The 24383-nt window shown below is 37.6% G+C and overlaps 3 protein-coding genes across 3 annotated transcripts in view; all 3 read left to right on the top strand.

Annotated features, from left to right (window-relative positions):
• Positions 1–24383, top strand: part of LOC146463494 (uncharacterized) — a 333098-nt gene that overhangs the window by 130629 nt on the left and 178086 nt on the right. The window lies entirely within an intron of this gene.
• The window catches only part of LOC146463499 (uncharacterized), a 137293-nt gene that overhangs the window by 20803 nt on the left and 92107 nt on the right, over positions 1–24383 (top strand). The window lies entirely within an intron of this gene.
• LOC146463502 (uncharacterized) overlaps positions 1–24383 on the top strand; it is a 59134-nt gene that overhangs the window by 21001 nt on the left and 13750 nt on the right. The window contains exons 2-3 of the mRNA XM_085084327.1: positions 22256–22348; positions 22963–23675. Of these exons, the coding sequence (XP_084940453.1) occupies positions 22982–23675 (694 nt within the window). The 5' untranslated portion in view covers positions 22256–22348; positions 22963–22981. The remainder of the gene's footprint in view (positions 1–22255; positions 22349–22962; positions 23676–24383) is intronic.

Below are 24383 nucleotides of genomic sequence, written 5' to 3'. Positions count from 1 at the left end.
GGGTTAAGACCTGACACATCACAGACGAATCACTAGCATTAAATTAGATACACATCAGTATTGAGGCATAATAAAGGGTTAAGACCTGACACATTAAAGGGAAATCACTAGCATTAAATTAGATGCACATCAGTATTGAGGCATAATAAAGGGTTAAGACCTGAAACATCACAGGCGAATCACTAGCATTAAATTAGATGCACATCAGTATTGAGGGGTAATAAAGGGTTAAGACCTGACACATCACAAGCGAATCACTACCATTAAATTAGATGCACATCAGTATTGAGGCATAATAAAGGGTTAAGACCTGACACATCACAGGCGAATCACTAGCATTAAATTAGATGCACATCAGTATTGAGGCATAATAAAGGGTTAAGACCTGACACATCACAGGCGAATCACTAGCATTAAATTAGATGCACATCAGTATTGAGGCATAAATGGTTAAGACCTGACACATCACAGGCGAATCACTAGCATTTAATTAGATGCACATCAGTATTGAGGCATAATAAAGGGTTAAGACCTGACACATCACAGACGAATCACTAGCATTAAATTAGATACACATCAGTATTGAGGCATAATAAAGGGTTAAGACCTGACATATTACTGGCAAATCACTAGCATTAAATTAGATGCACATCAGTATTGAGGCATAATAAAGGGTTAAGACCTGACACATCACAGGCAAATCACTAGCATTAAATTAGATGCACATCAGTATTGTGGTATAATAAAGGGTTAAGACCTGACACATCACGGGCGAATCAATAGCATTAAATTAGATGCACATCAGTATTGAGGAATAATAAAGGGTTAAGACCTGACACATCACAGGCGAATCACTATCATTAAATTAGATGCACATCAGTATTGAGGCATAATAAAGGGTTAAAACCTGACACATCACAGGCGAATCACTAGCATTAAATTAGATGCACATCAGTATTGAGGCATAAAGGGTTAAGACCTGACACATTACAGGCAAATCACTAGCATTAAATTAGATGCACATCAGTATTGAGGCATAAATGGTTAAGACCTGACACATCACAGGCGAATCACTAGCATTAAATTAGATGCACATCAGTATTGAGGCATAAATGGTTAAGACCTGACACATCACAGGCGAATCACTAGCATTAAATTAGATGCACATCAGTATTGAGGCATAAATGGTTAAGACCTGACACATCACAGGCGAATCAGTAGCATTAAATTAGATGCACATCAGTATTGAGGCATAATAAAGGGTTAAGACCTGACACATCACAGGTGAATCACTAGCTTTAAATTAGATGCACATCAGTATTGAGGCATAAAGGGTTAAGACCTGACATATCACAGGCGAATCACTAGCATTAAAATAGATGCAGATCAGTATTGAGGCATAATAAAGGGTTAAGACCTGACACATCACAGGCAAATCAATAGCATTAAATTAGATGCACATCAGTATTGTGGTATAATAAAGGTTAAGACCAGACACATCACAGGCGAATCACTAGCATTAAATTAGATGCACATCAGTATTGAGGCATAATAAAGGGTTAAGACCTGACACATCACAGGCAAATCACTAGCATTAAATTAGATGCACATAAGTATTGAGGCATAATAAAGGGTTAAGACCTGACACATCACAGACGAATCACTAGCATTAAATTAGATACACATCAGTATTGAGGCATAATAAAGGGTTAAGACCTGACACATTACAGGCAAATCACTAGCATTAAATTAGATGCACATCAGTATTGAGCATAATAAAGGGTTAAGACCTGACACATCACAGGCAAATCACTAGCATTAAATTAGATGCACATCAGTATTGTGGTATAATAAAGGGTAAAGACCTGACACATCACGGGCGAATCAATAGCATTAAATTAGATGCACATCAGTATTGAGGAATAATAAAGGGTTAAGACCTGACACATCACAGGCGAATCACTATCATTAAATTAGATGCACATCAGTATTGAGGCATAATAAAGGGTTAAAACCTGACACATCACAGGCGAATCACTAGCATTAAATTAGATGCACATCAGTATTGAGGCATAAAGGGTTAAGACGTGACACATCACAGGCGAATCACTGACATTAAATTAGATGCACATCAGTATTGAGGTATAATAAAGGGTTAAGACCTGAAACATCACAGGCGAATCACTACCATTAAATTAGATGCACATCAGTATTGTGGTATAATAAAGGGTTAAGACCTGACACATCACAGGCAAATCACTGGCATTAAATTAGATGCACATCAGTATTGTGGTATAATAAAGGGTTAAGACCTGACACATCACGGGCGAATCAATAGCATTAAATTAGATGCACATCAGTATTGAGGAATAATAAAGGGTTAAGACCTGACACATCACAGGCGAATCACTATCATTAAATTAGATGCACATCAGTATAGAGGCATAATAAAGGGTTAAACCCTGACATATCACAGGCGAATCACTAGCATTAAATTAGATGCACATCAGTATTGAGGCATAATAAAGGGTTAAGACCTGACACATCACAGGCAAATCACTAGCATTAAATTAGATGCACATCAGTATTGTGGTATAATAAAGGGTTAAGACCAGACACATCACAGGCGAATCACTAGCATTAAATTAGATGCACATCAGTATTGAGGCATAATAAAGGGTTAAGACCTTACACATCACAGGCGAATCACTAGCATTAAATTAGATGCACATCAGTATTGAGGAATAATAAAGGGTTAAGACCTGACACATCACAGGTGAATCACTAGCATTAAATTAGATGCACATCAGTATTGACGCATAATGAAGGGTTAAGACCTGACACATCACAGACGAATCACTAGCATTAAATTAGATGCACATCAGTGTTGAGGCATAATAAAGGGTTAAGACCTGACACATCACAGGCAAATCACTAGCATTAAATTAGATGCACATCAGTGTTGAGGCATAATAAAGGGTTAAGACCTGACACACCACAGGCGACTCACTAGCATTAAATTAGATGCACATCAGTATTAAGGGATAATAAAGGGTTAAGACCTGACACACCACAGGCGAATCACTTGCATTAAATTAGATGCACATCAGTGTTGAGGCATAATAAAGGGTTAAGACCTGACACATCACAGGCAAATCACTAGGATTAAATTAGATGCACATCAGTATTGAGGCATAATAAAGGGTTAAGACCTGACACATCACAGACGAATCACTAGCATAAAATTAGATACACATCAGTATTGAGGCATAATAAAGGGTTAAGACCTGACACATTAAAGGGAAATCACTAGCATTAAATTAGATGCACATCAGTATTGAGGCATAATAAAGGGTTAAGACCTGAAACATCACAGGCGAATCACTAGCATTAAATTAGATGCACATCAGTATTGAGGGATAATAAAGGGTTAAGACCTGACACATCACAAGCGAATCACTAGCATTAAATTAGATGCACATCAGTATTGAGGCATAATAAAGGGTTAAGACCTGACACATCACAGGCGAATCTCTAGCATTAAATTAGATGCACATCAGTATTGAGGCATAAATGGTTAAGACCTGACACATCACAGGCAAATCACTAGCATTAAATTAGATGCACATCAGTATTGTGGTATAATAAAGGGTTAAGACCTGACACATCTCGGGCGAATCAATAGCATTAAATTAGATGCACATCAGTATTGAGGAATAATAAAGGGTTAAGACCTGACACATCACAGGCGAATCACTATCATTAAATTAGATGCACATCAGTATTGAGGCATAATAAAGGGTTAAAACCTGACACATCACAGGCGAATCACTAGCATTAAATTAGATGCACATCAGTATTGAGGCATAAAGGGTTAAGACCTGACACATTACAGGCAAATCACTAGCATTAAATTAGATGCACATCAGTTTTGAGGCATAAATGGTTAAGACCTGACACATCACAGGCGAATCACTAGCATTAAATTAGATGCACATCAGTATTGAGGCATAAATGGTTAAGACCTGACACATCACAGGCGAATCACTAGCATTAAATTAGATGCACATCAGTATTGAGGCATAAATGGTTAAGACCTGACACATCACAGGCGAATCACTAGCATTAAATTAGATGCACATCAGTATTGAGGCATAATAAAGGGTTAAGACCTGACACATCACAGGTGAATCACTAGCTTTAAATTAGATGCACATCAGTATTGAGGCATAAAGGGTTAAGACCTGACATATCACAGGCGAGTCACTAGCATTAAAATAGATGCAGATCAGTATTGAGGCATAATAAAGGGTAAGACCTGACACATCACAGGCAAATCAATAGCATTAAATTAGATGCACATCAGTATTGTGGTATAATAAAGGTTAAGACCAGACACATCACAGGCGAATCACTAGCATTAAATTAGATGCACATCAGTATTGAGGCATAATAAAGGGTTAAGACCTGACACATCACAGGCAAATCACTAGCATTAAATTAGATGCACATAAGTATTGAGGCATAATAAAGGGTTAAGACCTGACACATCACAGACGAATCACTAGCATTAAATTAGATACACATCAGTATTGAGGCATAATAAAGGGTTAAGACCTGACACATTACAGGCAAATCACTAGCATTAAATTAGATGCACATCAGTATTGAGCATAATAAAGGGTTAAGACCTGACACATCACAGGCAAATGACTAGCATTAAATTAGATGCACATCAGTATTGTGGTATAATAAAGGGTAAAGACCTGACACATCACGGGCGAATCAATAGCATTAAATTAGATGCACATCAGTATTGAGGAATAATAAAGGGTTAAGACCTGACACATCACAGGCGAATCACTATCATTAAATTAGATGCACATCAGTTTAGAGGCATAATAAAGGGTTAAAACCTGACATATCACAGGCGAATCACTAGCATTAAATTAGATGCACATCAGTATTGAGGCATAATAAAGGGTTAAAACCTGACACATCACAGGCAAATCACTAGCATTAAATTAGATGCACATCAGTATTATGGTATAATAAAGGGTTAAGACCAGACACATCACAGGCGAATCACTAGCATTAAATTAGATACACATCAGTATTGAGGCATAATAAAGGGTTAAGACCTTACACATCACAGGCGAATCACTAGCATTAAATTAGATGCACATCAGTATTGAGGAATAATAAAGGGTTAAGACCTGACACATCACAGGTGAATCACTAGCATTAAATTAGATGCACATCAGTATTGAGGCATAATGAAGGGTTAAGACCTGACACATCACAGACGAATCACTTGCATTAAATTAGATGCACATCAGTGTTGAGGCATAATAAAGGGTTAAGACCTGACACATCACAGGCAAATCACTAGCATTAAATTAGATGCACATCAGTATTGAGGCATAAGAAAGGGTTAAGACCTGACACACCACAGCCAAATCACTAGCATTAAATTAGATGCACATCAGTATTGAGGGATAATAAAGGGTGAAGACCTGACACACCACAGGCGAATCACTAGCATTAAATTAGATGCACATCAGTATTAAGGGATAATAAAGGGTTAAGACCTGAAACACCACAGACGAATCACTAGCATTAAATTAGATGCACATCAGTAGTGAGGCATAATAAAGGGTTAAGACCTGACACATCACAAGCGAATCACTACCATTAAATTAGATGCACATCAGTATTGAGGCAAAATAAAGGATTAAGACCTGACACATCACAGACGAATCACTAGCATTAAATTAGATACACATCAGTATTGAGGCATAATAAAGGGTTAAGACCTGACACATCACAGGCGAATCACTAGCATTAAATTAGATGCACATCAGTATTGAGGTATAATAAAGGGTTAAGACCTGACACATCACAGGCGAATCACTATCATTAAATTAGATGCACATCAGTATTGAGGCATAATAAAGGGTTAAGACCTGACACATCACAGCCGAATCACTAGCATTAAATTAGATGCACATCAGTATTGAGGCATAATAAAGGGTTAAGACCTGACACATCACAGACGAATCACTAGCATTAAATTAGATGCACATCAGTATTGAGGGATAATAAAGGGTTAAGACCTGACACACCAAAGCCAAATCACTAGCATTAAATTAGATGCACATCAGTATTGAGGGATAATAAAGGGTGAAGACCTGACACACCACATGCGAATCACTAGCATTAAATTAGATGCACATCAGTATTAAGGGATAATAAAGGGTTAAGACCTGACAAACCACAGGCGAATCTTTAGCATTAAATTAGATGCACATCAGTATTGAGGCATAATAAAGGGTTAAGACCTAACACATCACAAGCGAATCACTACCATTAAATTAGATGCACATCAGTATTGAGGCATAATAAAGGGTTAAGACCTGACACATCAGAGACGAATCACTAGCATTAATTTAGATACACATCAGTATTGAGGTATAATAAAGGGTTAAGACCTGACACATCACAGGCGAATCACTAGCATTAAATTAGATGCACATTAGTATTGAGGCATAATAAAGGGTTAAGACCTGACACATCACAGGCGAATCACTAGCATTAAATTAGATGCACATCAGTATTGAGGCATAAAGGGTTAAGACCTGACACATCACAGGCTAATCACTAGCATTAAAATAGATGCACATCAGTATTGAGGCATAATAAAGGTTTAAGACCTGACACATCACAGGCGAATCACTAGCATTAAATTAGATGCACATCAGTATTGAGGCATAAAGGGTTAAGACCTCACACATCACAGGCGAATCACTAACATTAAATTAAATGCACATCAGTATTGAGGCATAATAAAGGGTTAAGACCTGACACATCACAAGCGAATCACTACCATTAAATTAGATGCACATCAGTATTGAGGCATAATAAACGGTTAAGACCTGACACATCACAGGCGAATCACTAGCATTAAATTAGATGCACATCAGTATTGAGGCATAATAAAGGGTTAAGACCTGACACATCACAGGCGAATCACTAGCATTAAATTAGATGCACATCAGTATTGAGGCATAATAAAGAGTTAAGACCTGACACATCATAGGCGAATCACTAGCATTAAATTAGATGCACATCAGTATTGAGGCATAAAGGGTTAAGACCTGACACATCAAAGGCAAATCACTAGCATTAAATTAGATGCACATCAGTATTGAGGCATAATAAAGGGTTAAGACCTGACACATCACAGGCGAATCACTATCATTAAATTAGATGCACATCAGTATTGAGGCATAATAAAGGGTTAAGACCTGACACATCATAGGCGAATCACTAGCATTAAATTAGATGCACATCAGTATTGAGGCATAAAGGGTTAAGACCTGACACATCAAAGGCAAATCACTAGCATTAAATTAGATGCACATCAGTATTGAGGTATAATAAAGGGTTAAGACCTGACACATCACAGGCGAATCACTATCATTAAATTAGATGCACATCAGTATTGAGGCATAATAAAGGGTTAAGACCTGACACATCACAAGCGAATCACTACCATTAAATTAGATGCACATCAGTATTGAGGCATAATAAAGGGTTAAGTCCTGACACATCACAGACGAATCACTAGCATTAAATTAGATACACATCAGTATTGAGGCCTAATAAAGGGTTAAGACCTGACACATCACAGGCGAATCACTAGCATTTAATTAGATGCACATCAGTATTGAGGCATAATAAAGGGTTAAGACCTGACACATAACAGGCGAATCACTAGCATTAAAATAGATGCACGTCAGTATTGAGGCATAATAAAGGGTTAAGACCTGACACATCACAGGCGAATCACTAGCATTAAATTAGATGCACATCAGTATTGAGGCATAATGGGTTAAGACCTGACACATCACAGGCGAATCACTAGCATTAAAATAGATAAACATCAGCATTGAGGCATAATAAAGGGTTAAGACCTGAGACATCACAGGCGAATCACTAGCATTAAATTAGATGCACATCAGTATTGAGGCATAATAAAGGGTTAAGACCTGACACATCACAGGTGAATCACTAGCATTAAATTAGATGCACATCAGTATTGAGGCATAATAAAGGGTTAAGACCTGACACATCACAGACGAATCACTAGCATTAAATTAGATGCACATCAGTGTCGAGGCGTAATAAAGGGTTAAGACCTGACACACCACAGCCAAATCACTAGCATTAAATTAGATGCACATCAGTATTGAGGGATAATAAAGGGTTAAGACCTGACACACCACAGGCGAATCACTAGCATTAAATAAGATGCACATCAGTATTAAGGGATAATAAAGGGTTAAGACCTGACACACCACAGGCGAATCACTAGCATTAAATTAGATGCACATCAGTATTGAGGCATAATAAAGGGTTAAGACCTGACACATCACAAGCGAATCACTACCATTAAATTAGATGCACATCAGTATTGAGGGATAATAAAGAGTTAAGACCTGACACATCACAGACGAATCACTAGCATTAAATTAGATACACATCAGTATTGAGGCATAATAAAGGGTTAAGACTTCACACATCACAGGCGAATCACTAGCATTAAATTAGATGCACATCAGTATTCAGGCATAATAAAGGGTTAAGACCTGACACATCACAGGCGAATCACTGGCATTAAATTATATGCACATCAGTATTGAGGCATAATAAAGGGTTAAGACCTGACACATCACAGGCGAATCACTAGCATTAAATTAGATGCACATCAGTATTGAGGCATAAAGGGTTAAGACCTGACACATCACAGGCGAATCACTAGCATTAAAATAGATGCACATCAGTATTGAGGCATAATAAAGGGTTAAGACCTGACACATCACAGGCGAATCACTAGCATTAAATTAGATGCACATCGGTACTGAGGCATAAAGGGTTAAGACCTGACACATCACAGGCGAATCACTAACATTAAATTAGATGCACATCAGTATTGAGGCATAATAAAGGGTTAAGACCTGAAACATCACAGGTGAATTACTACCATTAAATTAAATGCACATCAGTATTGTGGTATAATAAAGGGTTAAGACCTGACACATCACAGGCAAATCACTAGCATTAAATTAGATGCACATCAGTATTGTGGTATAATAAAGGGTTAACACCAGACACATCACAGGCGAATCACTAGCATTAAATTAGATGCACATAAGTATTTTGGTATAATAAAGGGTTAAGACCTGACACATCACGGGCGAATCAATAGCATTAAATTAGATGCACATCAGTATTGAGGAATAATAAAGGGTTAAGACCTGACACATCACAGGCGAATCACTATCATTAAATTAGATGCACATCAGTATTGAGGCATAATAAAGGGTTAAAACCTGACACATCACAGGCGAATCACTAGCATTAAATTAGATGCACATCAGTATTGAGGCATAATAAAGGGTTAAGACCTGACACATCACAGGTGAATCACTAGTATTAAATTAGATGCACATCAGTATTGAGGCATAATAAACGGTTAAGACCTGACACATCACAGGCGAATCACTAGCATTAAATTAGATGCACATCAGTATTGAGGCATAATAAAGGGTTAAGACCTGACACATCACAGGCGAATCACTAGCATTAAATTAGATGCACATCAGTATTGAGGCATAATAAAGAGTTAAGACCTGACACATCACAGGCGAATCACTAGCATTAAATTAGATGCACATCAGTATTGAGGCATAAAGGGTTAAGACCTGACACATCAAAGGCAAATCACTAGCATTAAATTAGATGGACATCAGTATTGAGGCATAATAAAGGGTTAAGACCTGACACATCACAGGCGAATCACTAGCATTAAATTAGATGCACATCAGTATTGAGGTATAATAAAGGGTTAAGACCTGACACATCACAGGCGAATCACTATCATTAAATTAGATGCACATCAGTATTGAGGCATAATAAAGGGTTAAGACCTGACACATCACAAGCGAATCACTACCATTAAATTAGATGCACATCAGTATTGAGGCATAATAAAGGGTTAAGTCCTGACACATCACAGACGAATCACTAGCATTAAATTAGATACACATCAGTATTGAGGCCTAATAAAGGGTTAAGACCTGACACATCACAGGCGAATCACTAGGATTTAATTAGATGCACATCAGTATTGAGGCATAATAAAGGGTTAAGACATGACACATAACAGGCGAATCACTAGCATTAAAATAGATGCACGTCAGTATTGAGGCATAATAAAGGGTTAAGACCTGACACATCACAGGCGAATCACTAGCATTAAAATAGATAAACATCAGCATTGAGGCATAATAAAGGGTTAAGACCTGACACATCACAGGCGAATCACTAGCATTAAATTAGATGCACATCAGTATTGAGGCATAATAAAGGGTTAAGACCTGACACATCACAGGGGAATCACTAGCATTAAATTAGATGCACATCAGTATTGAGGCATAATAAAGGGTTAAGACCTGACACATCACAGACGAATCACTAGCATTAAATTAGATGCACATCAGTGTTGAGGCGTAATAAAGGGTTAAGACCTGACACATCACAGGCAAATCACTAGCATTAAATTAGATGCACATCAGTATTGAGGCATAATAAAGGGTTAAGACCTGACACACCACAGCCAAATCACTAGCATTAAATTAGATGCACATCAGTATTGAGGGATAATAAAGGGTTAACACCTGACACACCACAGGCGAATCACTAGCATTAAATTAGATGCACATCGGTACTGAGGCATAAAGGGTTAAGACCTGACACATCACAGGCGAATCACTAACATTAAATTAGATGCACATCAGTATTGAGGCATAATAAAGGGTTAAGACCTGAAACATCACAGGTGAATCACTACCATTAAATTAAATGCACATCAGTATTGTGGTATAATAAAGGGTTAAGACCTGACACATCACAGGCAAATCACTAGCATTAAATTAGATGCACATCAGTATTGTGGTATAATAAAGGGTTAACACCAGACACATCACAGGCGAATCACTAGCATTAAATTAGATGCACATAAGTATTTCGGTATAATAAAGGGTTAAGACCTGACACATCACGGGCGAATCAATAGCATTAAATTAGATGCACATCAGTATTGAGGAATAATAAAGGGTTAAGACCTGACACATCACAGGCGAATCACTATCATTAAATTAGATGCACATCAGTATTGAGGCATAATAAAGGGTTAAAACCTGACACATCACAGGCGAATCACTAGCATTAAATTAGATGCACATCAGTATTGAGGCATAATAAAGGGTTAAGACCTGACACATCACAGGTGAATCACTAGCATTAAATTAGATGCACATCAGTATTGAGGCATAATAAAGGGTTAAGACCTGACACATCACAGACGAATCACTAGCATTAAATTAGATGCACATCAGTGTTGAGGCATAATAAAGGGTTAAGACCTGACACATCACAGGGAAATCAGTAGCATTAAATTAGATGCACATCAGTATTGAGGCATAATAAAGGGTTAAGACCTGACACACCACAGCCAAATCACTAGCATTAAATTGGATGCACATCAGTATTGAGGGATAATAAAGGGTTAAGACCTGACACACCACAGGCGAATCACTAGCATTAAATAAGATGCACATCAGTATTAAGGGATAATTAAGGGTTAAGACCTGACACACCACAGGAAAATCTCTAGGATTAAATTAGATGCACATCAGTATTGAGGCATAATAAAGGATTAAGACCTGACACATCACAGACGAATCACTAGCATTAAATTAGATACACATCAGTATTGAGGCATAATAAAGGGTTAAGACCTGACACATCACAGGCGAATCACTAGCATTAAATTAGATGCACATCAGTATTGAGGCATAATAAAGGGTTAAGACCTGAAACATCACAGGCGAATCACTAGCATTAAATTAGATGCACATCAGTATTGAGGCATAATAAAGGGTTAAGACCTGACACATCACAGGCGAATCACTAGCATTAAATTAGATGCACATCAGTATTGAGGCATAAATGGTTAAGACCTGACACATCGCAGGCGAATCACTAGCATTAAAATAGATGCAGATCAGTATTGAGGCATAATAAAGGGTTAAGACCTGACACATCACAGGCGAATCACTAGCATTAAATTAGATGCACATCAGTATTGAGGCATAAAGGGTTACGACCTGACACATCACAGGCGAATCACTAACATTAAATTAGATGCACATCAGTATTGCGGCATAACAAAGGGTTAAGACCTGAAACATTACAGGCGTATCACTACCATTAAATTAGATGCACATCAGTATTGAGGCATAAAGGGTTAAGACCTGACACATCACAGACGAATCACTAGCATTAAATTAGATGCACATCAGTATTGAGGCATAATAAAGGGTTAAGACCTGACCAATCACAGACGAATCACTAGCATTAAATTAGATACACATCAGTATTGAGGCATAAAGGGTTAAGACCTGACACATCACAGGCGAATCAGTAACATTAAATTAGATGCACATCAGTATTGAGGCATAATAAAGGGTTATGACCTGAAACATCACAGGCGAATCACTACCATTAAATTAGATGCACATCAGTATTGAGGCATAAAGGGTTAAGACCTGACACATCACAGGCGAATCACTAGCATTAAATTAGATGCACATTAGTATTGAGGCATAATAAAGGGTTAAGACCTGACACATCACAGGCGAATCACTAGCATTAAATTAGATGCACATCAGTATTGAGGCATAAAGGGTTAAGACCTGACACATCACAGGCTAATCACTAGCATTAAAATAGATGCACATCAGTATTGAGGCATAATAAAGGTTTAAGACCTGACACATCACAGGCGAATCACTAGCATTAAATTAGATGCACATCAGTATTGAGGCATAAAGGGTTAAGACCTGACACATCACAGGCGAATCACTAACATTAAATTAAATGCACATCAGTATTGAGGCATAATAAAGGGTTAAGACCTGACACATCACAAGCGAATCACTACCATTAAATTAGATGCACATCAGTATTGAGGCATAATAAACGGTTAAGACCTGACACATCACAGGCGAATCACTAGCATTAAATTAGATGCACATCAGTATTGAGGCATAATAAAGGGTTAAGACCTGACACATCACAGGCGAATCACTAGCATTAAATTAGATGCACATCAGTATTGAGGCATAATAAAGAGTTAAGACCTGACACATCACAGGCGAATCACTAGCATTAAATTAGATGCACATCAGTATTAAGGCATAAAGGGTTAAGACCTGACACATCAAAGGCAAATCACTAGCATTAAATTAGATGCACATCAGTATTGAGGCATAATAAAGGGTTAAGACCTGACACATCACAGGCGAATCACTAGCATTAAATTAGATGCACATCAGTATTGAGGTATAATAAAGGGTTAAGACCTGACACATCACAGGCGAATCACTATCATTAAATTAGATGCACATCAGTATTGAGGCATAATAAAGGGTTAAGACCTGACACATCACAAGCGAATCACTACCATTAAATTAGATGCACATCAGTATTGAGGCATAATAAAGGGTTAAGTCCTGACACATCACAGACGAATCACTAGCATTAAATTAGATACACATCAGTATTGAGGCCTAATAAAGGGTTAAGACCTGACACATCACAGGCGAATCACTAGCATTTAATTAGATGCACATCAGTATTGAGGCATAATAAAGGGTTAAGACCTGACACATAACGGGCGAATCACTAGCATTAAAATAGATGCACGTCAGTATTGAGGCATAATAAAGGGTTAAGACCTGACACATCACAGGCGAATCACTAGCATTAAATTAGATGCACATCAGTATTGAAGCATAAAGGGTTAAGACCTGACACATCACAGGCGAATCACTAGCATTAAAATAGATAAACATCAGCATTGAGGCATAATAAAGGGTTAAGACCTGACACATCACAGGCGAATCACTAGCATTAAATTAGATGCACATCAGTATTGAGGCATAATAAAGGGTTAAGACCTGACACATCACAGGCGAATCACTAGCATTAAATTAGATGCACATCAGTATTGAGGCATAATAAAGGGTTAAGACCTGACACATCACAGACGAATCACTAGCATTAAATTAGATGCACATCAGTGTTGAGGCGTAATAAAGGGTTAAGACCTGACACATCACAGCCAAATCACTAGCATTAAATTAGATGCACATCAGTATTGAGGCATAATAAAGGGTTAAGACCTGACACACCACAGCCAAATCACTAGCATTAAATTAGATGCACATCAGTATTGAGGGATAATAAAGGGTTAAGACCTGACACACCACAGGCGAATCACTAGCATTAAATAAGATGCACATCAGTATTAAGGGATAATAAAGGGTTAAGACCTGACACACCACAGGCGAATCACTAGCATTAAATTAGATGCACATCAGTATTGAGGCATAATAAAGGGTTAAGACCTGACACATCACAAGCGAATCACTACCATTAAATTAGATGCACATCAGTATTGAGGGATAATAAAGAGTTAAGACCTGACACATCACAGACGAATCACTAGCATTAAATTAGATACACATCAGTATTGAGGCATAATAAAGGGTTAAGACCTCACACATCACAGGCGAATCACTAGCATTAAATTAGATGCACATCAGTATTCAGGCATAATAAAGGGTTAAGACCTGACACATCACAGGCGAATCACTGGCATTAAATTATATGCACATCAGTATTGAGGCATAATAAAGGGTTAAGACCTGACACATCACAGGCGAATCACTAGTATTAAATTAGATGCACATCAGTATTGAGGCATAAAGGGTTAAGACCTGACACATCACAGGCGAATCACTAGCATTAAAATAGATGCACATCAGTATTGAGGCATAATAAAGGGTTAAGACCTGACACATCACAGGCGAATCACTAGCATTAAATTAGATGCACATCGGTACTGAGGCATAAAGGGTTAAGACCTGACACATCACAGGCGAATCACTAACATTAAATTAGATGCACATCAGTATTGAGGCATAATAAAGGGTTAAGACCTGAAACATCACAGGTGAATCACTACCATTAAATTAAATGCACATCAGTATTGTGGTATAATAAAGGGTTAAGACCTGACACATCACAGGCAAATCACTAGCATTAAATTAGATGCACATCAGTATTGTGGTATAATAAAGGGTTAACACCAGACACATCACAGGCGAATCACTAGCATTAAATTAGATGCACATAAGTATTTTGGTATAATAAAGGGTTAAGACCTGACACATCACGGGCGAATCAATAGCATTAAATTAGATGCACATCAGTATTGAGGAATAATAAAGGGTTAAGACCTGACACATCACAGGCGAATCACTATCATTAAATTAGATGCACATCAGTATTGAGGCATAATAAAGGGTTAAAACCTGACACATCACAGGCGAATCACTAGAATTAAATTAGATGCACATCAGTATTGAGGCATAATAAAGGGTTAAGACCTGACACATCACAGGTGAATCACTAGCATTAAATTAGATGCACATCAGTATTGAGGCATAATAAAGGGTTAAGACCTGACACATCACAGACGAATCACTAGCATTAAATTAGATGCACATCAGTGTTGAGGCATAATAAAGGGTTAAGACCTGACACATCACAGGGAAATCAGTAGCATTAAATTAGATGCACATCAGTATTGAGGCATAATAAAGGGTTAAGACCTGACACACCACAGCCAAATCACTAGCATTAAATTGGATGCACATCAGTATTGAGGTATAATAAAGGGTTAAGACCTGACATACCACAGGCGAATCACTAGCATTAAATAAGATGCACATCAGTATTAAGGGATAATAAAGGGTTAAGACCTGACACACCACAGGCAAATCTCTAGGATTAAATTAGATGCACATCAGTATTGAGGCATAATAAAGGGTTAAGACCTGACACATCACAAGCGAATCACTACCATTAAATTAGATGCACGTCAGTATTGAGGCATAATAAAGGGTTAAGACCTGACACATCACAGACGAATCACTAGCATTAAATTAGATACACATCAGTATTGAGGCATAATAAAGGGTTAAGACCTGACACATCACAGGCGAATCACTAGCATTAAATTAGATGCACATCAGTATTGAGGCATAATAAAGGGTTAAGACCTGACACATCACAGGCGAATCACTAGAATTAAATTAGATGCACATCAGTATTGAGGCATAATAAAGGGTTAAGACCTGAGACATCACAGGCGAATCACTAGCATTAAATTAGATGCACATCAGTATTGAGGCATAAATGGTTAAGACCTGACACATCACAGGCGAATCACTAGCATTAAAATAGATGCAGATCAGTATTGAGGCATAATAAAGGGTTAAGACCTGACACATCACAGGCGAATCACTAGCATTAAATTAGATGCACATCAGTATTGAGGCATAAAGGGTTACGACCTGACACATCACAGGCGAATCACTAACATTAAATTAGATGCACATCAGTATTGCGGCATAACAAAGGGTTAAGACCTGAAACATTACAGGCGTATCACTACCATTAAATTAGATGCACATCAGTATTGAGGCATAAAGGGTTAAGACCTGACACATCACAGACGAATCACTAGCATTAAATTAGATGCACATCAGTATTGAGGCATAATAAAGGGTTAAGACCTGACCAATCACAGACGAATCACTAGCATTAAATTAGATACACATCAGTATTGAGGCATAAAGGGTTAAGACCTGACACATCACAGGCGAATCACTAACATTAAATTAGATGCACATCAGTATTGAGGCATAATAAAGGGTTATGACCTGAAACATCACAGGCGAATCACTACCATTAAATTAGATGCACATCAGTATTGAGGCATAAAGGGTTAAGACCTGACACATCACAGACGAATCACTAGCATTAAATTAGATACACATCAGTATTGAGGCATAATAAAGGGTTAAGACCTGACACATCACAGGTGAATTACTAGCATTAAATTAGATGCACATCAGTATTCAGGCATAATAAAGGGTTAAGACCTGACACATCAGAGGCGAATCACTAGCATTAAAGTAGATGCACATCAGTATTGAGGCTTAATAAAGGGGTAAGACCTGACACATCACAGGCGAATCACTAGCATTAAAATAGATGCAGATCAGTATTGAGGGATAATAAAGGTTAAGACCTGACACATCACAGGTGAATCACTAGCATTAAAATAGATGCAGATCAGTATTGAGGCATAATAAATGGTTAAGACTTGACACATCACAGACGAATCACTAGCATTAAATTAGATGCACATCAGTATTGAGGCATAATAAAGGGTTAAGACCTGACACATCACAGGTGAATCACTAGCATTAAAATAGATGCAGATCAGTATTGAGGCATAATAAATGGTTAAGACCTGACACATCACACACGAATCACTAGCATTAAATTAGATGCACATCAGTATTGAGGCATAATAAAGGGTTAAGACCTGACACATCACAGGCAAATCAGTATTGTGGTATAATAAAGGGTTAAGACCTGACACATCACAGGGCAAATCACTAGCATTAAATTAGATGCACATCAGTATTGAGGCATAAAGGGTTAAGACCTGACACATCACAGGCAAATCACTAGCATTAAATTAGATGCACATCAGTATTGAGGCATAATAAAGGGTTAAGACCTGACATATCACAGGCGAATCACTAGCATTAAATTAGATGCACATCAGTATTGAGGTATAATAAAGGGTTAAGACCTGACACATCAGAGGCAAATCACTAGCATTAAATTAGATGCACATCAGTATTGTGGTATAATAAAGGATGAAGACCAGACACATCACAGGCGAATCACTAGCATTAAATTAGATGCACAACAGTATTGTGGTGTAATAAAGGGTTAAGACCTGACACATCACTTGCATTAAATTAGATGCACATCAGTATTGTGGTATAGTAAAGGGTTAAGACCTATCACATCATAGGCTAATCACTAGCATTAAATTAAATCCACATCATTATTGAGGCATAAAGGGTTAAGACCTGACACATCACAGGCGAATCACTAGCATTAAATTAGATGCACATCAGTATTGTGGTATAATAAAGCGTTAAGACCTGACACATCACAGGCAAATCACTAGTATTAAATTAGATGCACATCAGTATTGTGGTATAATAAAGGGTTAAGACCTTACACATCACAGGCCAATCACTAGCATTAAATTAGATGCACATCAGTATTGAGGTATAAAGGGTTAAGACCTGACACATCACGGGCGAATCACTATTATTATATTAGATGCACATCAGTATTGTGGTATAATAAAGGGTTAAGACGTGACACATTACAGGCAAATCAATAGCATTAAATTAGATGCACATCAGTATTGAGGTATAATGAAGGGTTAAGACCTGACACATCACAGGCGAATCACTAGCATAAAATTAGATGCACATCAGTATTTTTGGTATAATAAAGCGTTAAGACCTGACACATCACAGGCAAATCACTAGCATTAAATTAGATGCACATCAGTATTGTGGTATAACAAAGGGTTAAGACCTGACACATCACGGGCGAATCACTAGGATTAAATTAGATGCACATCAGTATTGTGGTATAATAAAGGGTTAAGACCTGACACATCACAGCCAAATCACTAGCATTAAATTAGATGCACATCAGTATTGAGGTATAATAAAGGGTTAAGACCTGACACATCACGGGCGAATCACTAGTATTAAATTAGATGCACATCAGTGTTGTGGTATAATAAAGTCTTAAGATCTGACACATCACAGACGAATCACTAGCATTAAATTAGATGCACATCAGTATTGAGGCATAATAAAGGGTTAAGACCTGACACATCAGAGGCGAATCACTGTAAAACTAGCACTTTTCAGGCCTCTTACTTTAATCGTATTGTTAAGCTTTGGAACTATATCTGTAAACTCTCACCCCCTACCAGTTTTTCAACTACTGCTTCCGACCGCAACTTTGTTACTGAGCACATGTTTCACCTTTTGCAAAATCACTTTGACATATTCTATCCCTGTACCTGGTCAATTGTACGATCCTGCTCCTGCCATCCCTAGTTTTTAAGCGTCTTTCGGTTGTTTGTGTTTTAATTATTATTTGTATCATGGGAGGTGCCTCGCATGGGTCCTCGCGTCCCGTTCGCACCTGCCCTTTTGACCTTATCACTTTTCACGTATTTTTTCATTTCTTTCTAGTTGTTTAATTTATTGTATTTAACATGTGTGATGGTCAATAAAGCTGTTAAAAAAAAAAAAAAAAAAATTAAATTAGATGCACATCAGTATTGAGGTATAGAGGGTTAAGACCTGAAACATCACAGGCGAATCACTAGCATTAAATTAGATGCACATCAGTATTGAGGCATAATAAAGGGTTAAGATCTGACACATCACAGGCGAATCACTAGCATTAAATTAGATGCACATCAGTATTGTGGTATAATAAAGGGTTAAGACCTGACACATCACGGGCGAATCACTTGCATTAAATTAGATGCACATCAGTATTGAGGTATAATAAAGGGTTAAGACCTGACACATCACGGGCGAATCAATAGCATTAAATTAGATGCACATCAGTATTGAGGTATAATAAAGGGTTAAGACCTGACACATCACAGGCAAATCACTAGCATTAAATTAGATGCACATCAGTATTGTGGTATAATAAAGGGTTAAGACCTGACACATCACGGGCGAATCAATAGCATTAAATTAGATGCACATCAGTATTGAGGTATAATAAAGGGTTAAGACCTGACACATCACAGGCGAATCACTATCATTAAATTAGATGCACATCAGTATTGAGGCATAATAAAGGGTTAAGACCTGACACATCACAGGCGAATCACTAGCATGAAATTACATGCACATCAGTATTGAGGCATAATAAAGGGTTAAGACCTGACACATCACAGGTGAATCACTAGCATTAAATTAGATGCACATCAGTATTGAGGCATAATAAAGGGTTAAGACCTGACACATCACAGACGAATCACTAAGCATTAAATTAGATGCACATCAGTGTTGAGGCATAATAAAGGGTTAAGACCTGACACATCACAGGCAAATCACTAGCATTAAATTAGATGCACATCAGTATTGAGGGATAATAAAGGGTTAAGACCTGACACACCACAGGCGAATCACTAGCATTAAATTAGATGCACATCAGTATTGAGGTATAATAAAGGGTTAAGACCTGACACATCGCAGGCAAATCACTAGCATTAAATTAGATGCACATCAGTATTGAGGTATAATAAAGGGTTAAGACCTGACACATCGCAGGCGAATCACTAGCATGAAATTAGATGCACATCAGTATTGAGGCATAAAGGGTTAAGACGTGACACATCGCAGACGAATCACTAGCATTAAATTAGATGGACATCAGTATTGAGGGATAAAGGGTTAAGACCTGACACATCGCAGGCGAATCAGTAGCATTAAATTAGATGCACATCAGTATTGAGGCATAAAGGGTTAAGACCTGACACATCGCAGGCGAATCACTAGCATTAAATTAGATGCACATCAGTATTGAGGCATAATAAAGGGTTAAGACCTGACACATCGCAGGCAAATCAGTAGCATTAAATTAGATGCACATCAGTATTGAGGCATAAAGGGTTAAGACGTGACACATCGCAGGCGAATCACTAGCATTAAATTAGATGCACATCAGTATTGAGGTATAATAAAGGGTTAAGACCTGACACATCGCAGGCGAATCAGTAGCATTAAATTAGATGCACATCAGTATTGAGGCATAAAGGGTTAAGACCTGACACATCGCAGGCGAATCACTAGCATTAAATTAGATGCACATCAGTATTGAGGCATAATAAAGGGTTAAGACCTGACACATCGCAGGCGAATCACTAGCATTAAATTAGATGCACATCAGTATTGAGGTATAATAAAGGGTTAAGACCTGACACATTGCAGGCGAATCACTAGCATTAAATTAGATGCACATCAGTATTGAGGCATAATAAAGGGTTAAGAGCTGACACATCACATGCGAATCACTAGCATTAAATTTTTTGCGATCTTCAGATCAGTCAATTTAAATCCATCTTATACAAGTATTATGAAGACCTCTTACATGTAAAATATAACTTGGACCCAGGAGACCCACCATCTTGGAAAACGATCTTTCTGCTACGTAATGTTTCATGTAATGTGTCTATCAATCTTCGTCGTTGTTTTTAATCGCCATATTTATCCTCATCTGTTTTCTTTGTTTGTTAGTTTTTTATTTTTAAACTCTCGGACCACTGTAATTGGCTTACTGCTGTTGTGGTATCCCTGCCTAATTTAGCATTTATTATACTTATTCCTTTATTTTTCCATATCATGTAATAGGGGAAGCTAATAGAATAAAAATAAATAAATCACTTTAGGTGATCACTGACAAAAGATTGTGTGTACCTGAGAGTATCATGGTTAGGTTACTTGGGTTTTATAAGATGACATCTTAAAGGGAAATTGTCCCTCAAAGTACAATGATGGTCACTCACAGGTTTAGCTGTACTGGGTACTTGCTGTGACAATATATTTAGAAATTTATATCTGAGATAAAACTTTAATATGATACTACAAAATAATATAGTCAATCCATGTCACGTGTGACCTGTATTGTTGAAATCTGAACAGAGGTTTGGAATTTACATGTCAGTATTGAACATCACCAATAAGATTTCAGAGCTCCCAGAGAAATTTTCCTAGTTTATTGACCATATAAAATTATGAATTTTTCTTTACATTACAGCATTAAGTATTTCAAGAATAACAATAATTATAGTTTTATTGTTTTCCAAGTTCTTTGAATTTTTTTTTTAGTTAATTGCTTCTTTTTTGGAAAGATTTCCAATGAAATGTTCAACATTACATCCAAACGCCAGACATTACCAAGAGGAGTTTGGATATTCATTTCATTCTTGAAAATACTTGTAACACATGACGTGGATTGACTGTAATGATTGATTTGAGAAACCTCTGCTCATTTCAAATTGCCATCCCAAGTTTGACATCAGTACAGCTATGAACTAACATTTCTTTGTTTGAGTTTGTTCTTTTCTTGATTTTTTTAGCAAAAGTCCAGTGCATCTGTCTGTTCACGAATATGTTAAAGTGTTGGTTCAAAATGTACGTGTGTACTTGGAGCCTTGGAGGAGCTGGATTTGGTAAGTTACAACATTGATATCAGCAATTTCTCTTACTATCAACTGACAGTGATATGTGATAGCAATATATTTACTGTGAGTTCAATGTTATTGTAAGGATGATAGGGAAGCCTGAATTATAACTATATACAAGCAAAGCATTTGACAGTTGCATTTGCAATGTGAGTTAAGAAGAAACTACAGTCGACTGCCGTTAACTCAAACCCTTGCTAACTCAAACCTCCCGCTAACTCGAACCAATTTTCCTTTCCTTTCAGGTCATTTTCTATATAATTTTTCCCTCGCTAACTCGAACTCCCGATAACTCGAACCTTTTTCAATTTCCCTTGAAGGTTCGAGTTATTGGGATTCGACTGCAAAGTTAACAACCGCATTACTAAGTGGAGGTTGGATGCCTGAGACATCCAGGACCTTCCACTGTTGGCAGCTAGCTCCTAGATAAAGACCAAGCTCCCATGGCTGGCAAATCCTGGCAACCCAGCCATGAGCCCCCAGTTTTAATCAATTAAAATTAAATAATTAATTGTTTTCAATTTTGTTATATTTCCTATTTTAATTTTGATTGATTAACTGTTTGATGGATTGTTAAATTACTTAGTATCCTTCTCTTATAGGAAGTGAGTGTTTTTAACGATGACGTCAAGAACTGAAGATGGCACCAGTGACCCACCAGAGGTGGATGTTCCTCTCCTAAAGAACAAGAATCTTCCCAAGAGATCAGTGGATTGGCAACATGTGCAACTCCCCATTGATTTTTTGTTACTAACAGTGACAAACTGTGCGTTTTTAGCTTGCCTTTCTCATTTGAACCCTGGTTTCTTTAAAAGTTATCACAAAGCACTTGGTCTTGTGTACTTTGGAGATATTGGTGGCGATGAGGTGAGGCAGAAAATTGCAGTAATTAAATGCAGCAAGGGTTCCTCCAGCATTCAAGGACCTGTAATTGTAGTACCAAATGCCGTGAAGATCTTAAGACCCAAAGCTGTGTTCAGTGTGGGTTTCTGTAGTTCCTTAGATGACAAAAAATTGAAGCTGGGAGACATTGTTGTCTCAGAAAAGTTGATAACCTATGCCCCTAGCAAGGTCACTCAGGATGGAATCCAAGATTGTGGGATAAGTGTTCCTTTAAAAAAGCATCTTGCAAAACTAGTACAGAATGCAAATGAAGGCTGGGAGGCACCTTTGAAAGACCCAGGAAAACTAGAGGTAGAGGTGCACCAGGATGGTGTATTCCTGAGCGGCCCAGAGGAAGTTGATAACAAGGAAAGACGTGATCAGCTCATCAAACGATTTCCCCAAGCAGTTGCAATTGAATTGGAAGGAGAAGGTAAGTTGTCGTGGTTCAAATTGATAGCTCAAATGAATTGTTTGTCACACCATTGTTAAGCATACATTGTACAATGTAGGTGTTGGTCAGACGTTTCAACCAATAAAGTGCTGATCTTTATCAGGCAATGCTCTCAACTGTTGCACCTCAAACATTGAAACGTGCAAACAACACCTAGAATACATCCCGGTGAGACAAACGATTTATTTGAACTGGCATGTGGTCCTATGGCATGTACATGTACATTTTTGTAACTTCAACTTGCAGACTGATTTAGTATTGTCTTGCAAATAATGGCTATTCTATAATTATGATGGCAGTTTCACTAAGTGCTGGTATGGGCAGACTGATTGTTATTTTGTTCTTCGGAGTTTCAAAATACAAGTTACAGTCGAACCAGGTCAAGCGTACCCCCCTAGACTCTATTTATGGATCGATTATTTGAAAATTGAACCCATTAGCCGTTTCAAAGAATGCATTCATTCATTCATTGTTAGCGCGGATCAATGTTCAAATTAAAATTCGATTCTTGTTGGCTTTTAATTTGAACATTGATCCGCGCTAACAGTAAAAAGAAACAGCTCGTTCGTTCAAACTGTTCCCGCTTGTTGTTGACACGTTCATGTAATTCATTATGCAAATTTGGTCATGGCAAAAGCCCAAAGTCAAGTGCTTGCAAATGAGTCGGGCTGAAAAATTCCAATTTAT

Source organism: Pavona decussata, unplaced genomic scaffold (genome assembly GCF_977016875.1).
Source record: "Pavona decussata unplaced genomic scaffold, jaPavDecu1.1 SCAFFOLD_175, whole genome shotgun sequence".
NCBI classification, from domain to species: Eukaryota; Metazoa; Cnidaria; class Anthozoa; order Scleractinia; family Agariciidae; genus Pavona; species Pavona decussata.
The sequence above is the reverse complement of the archived record's forward strand: the minus strand, read 5'-3'. Positions and strand labels throughout refer to the sequence as shown.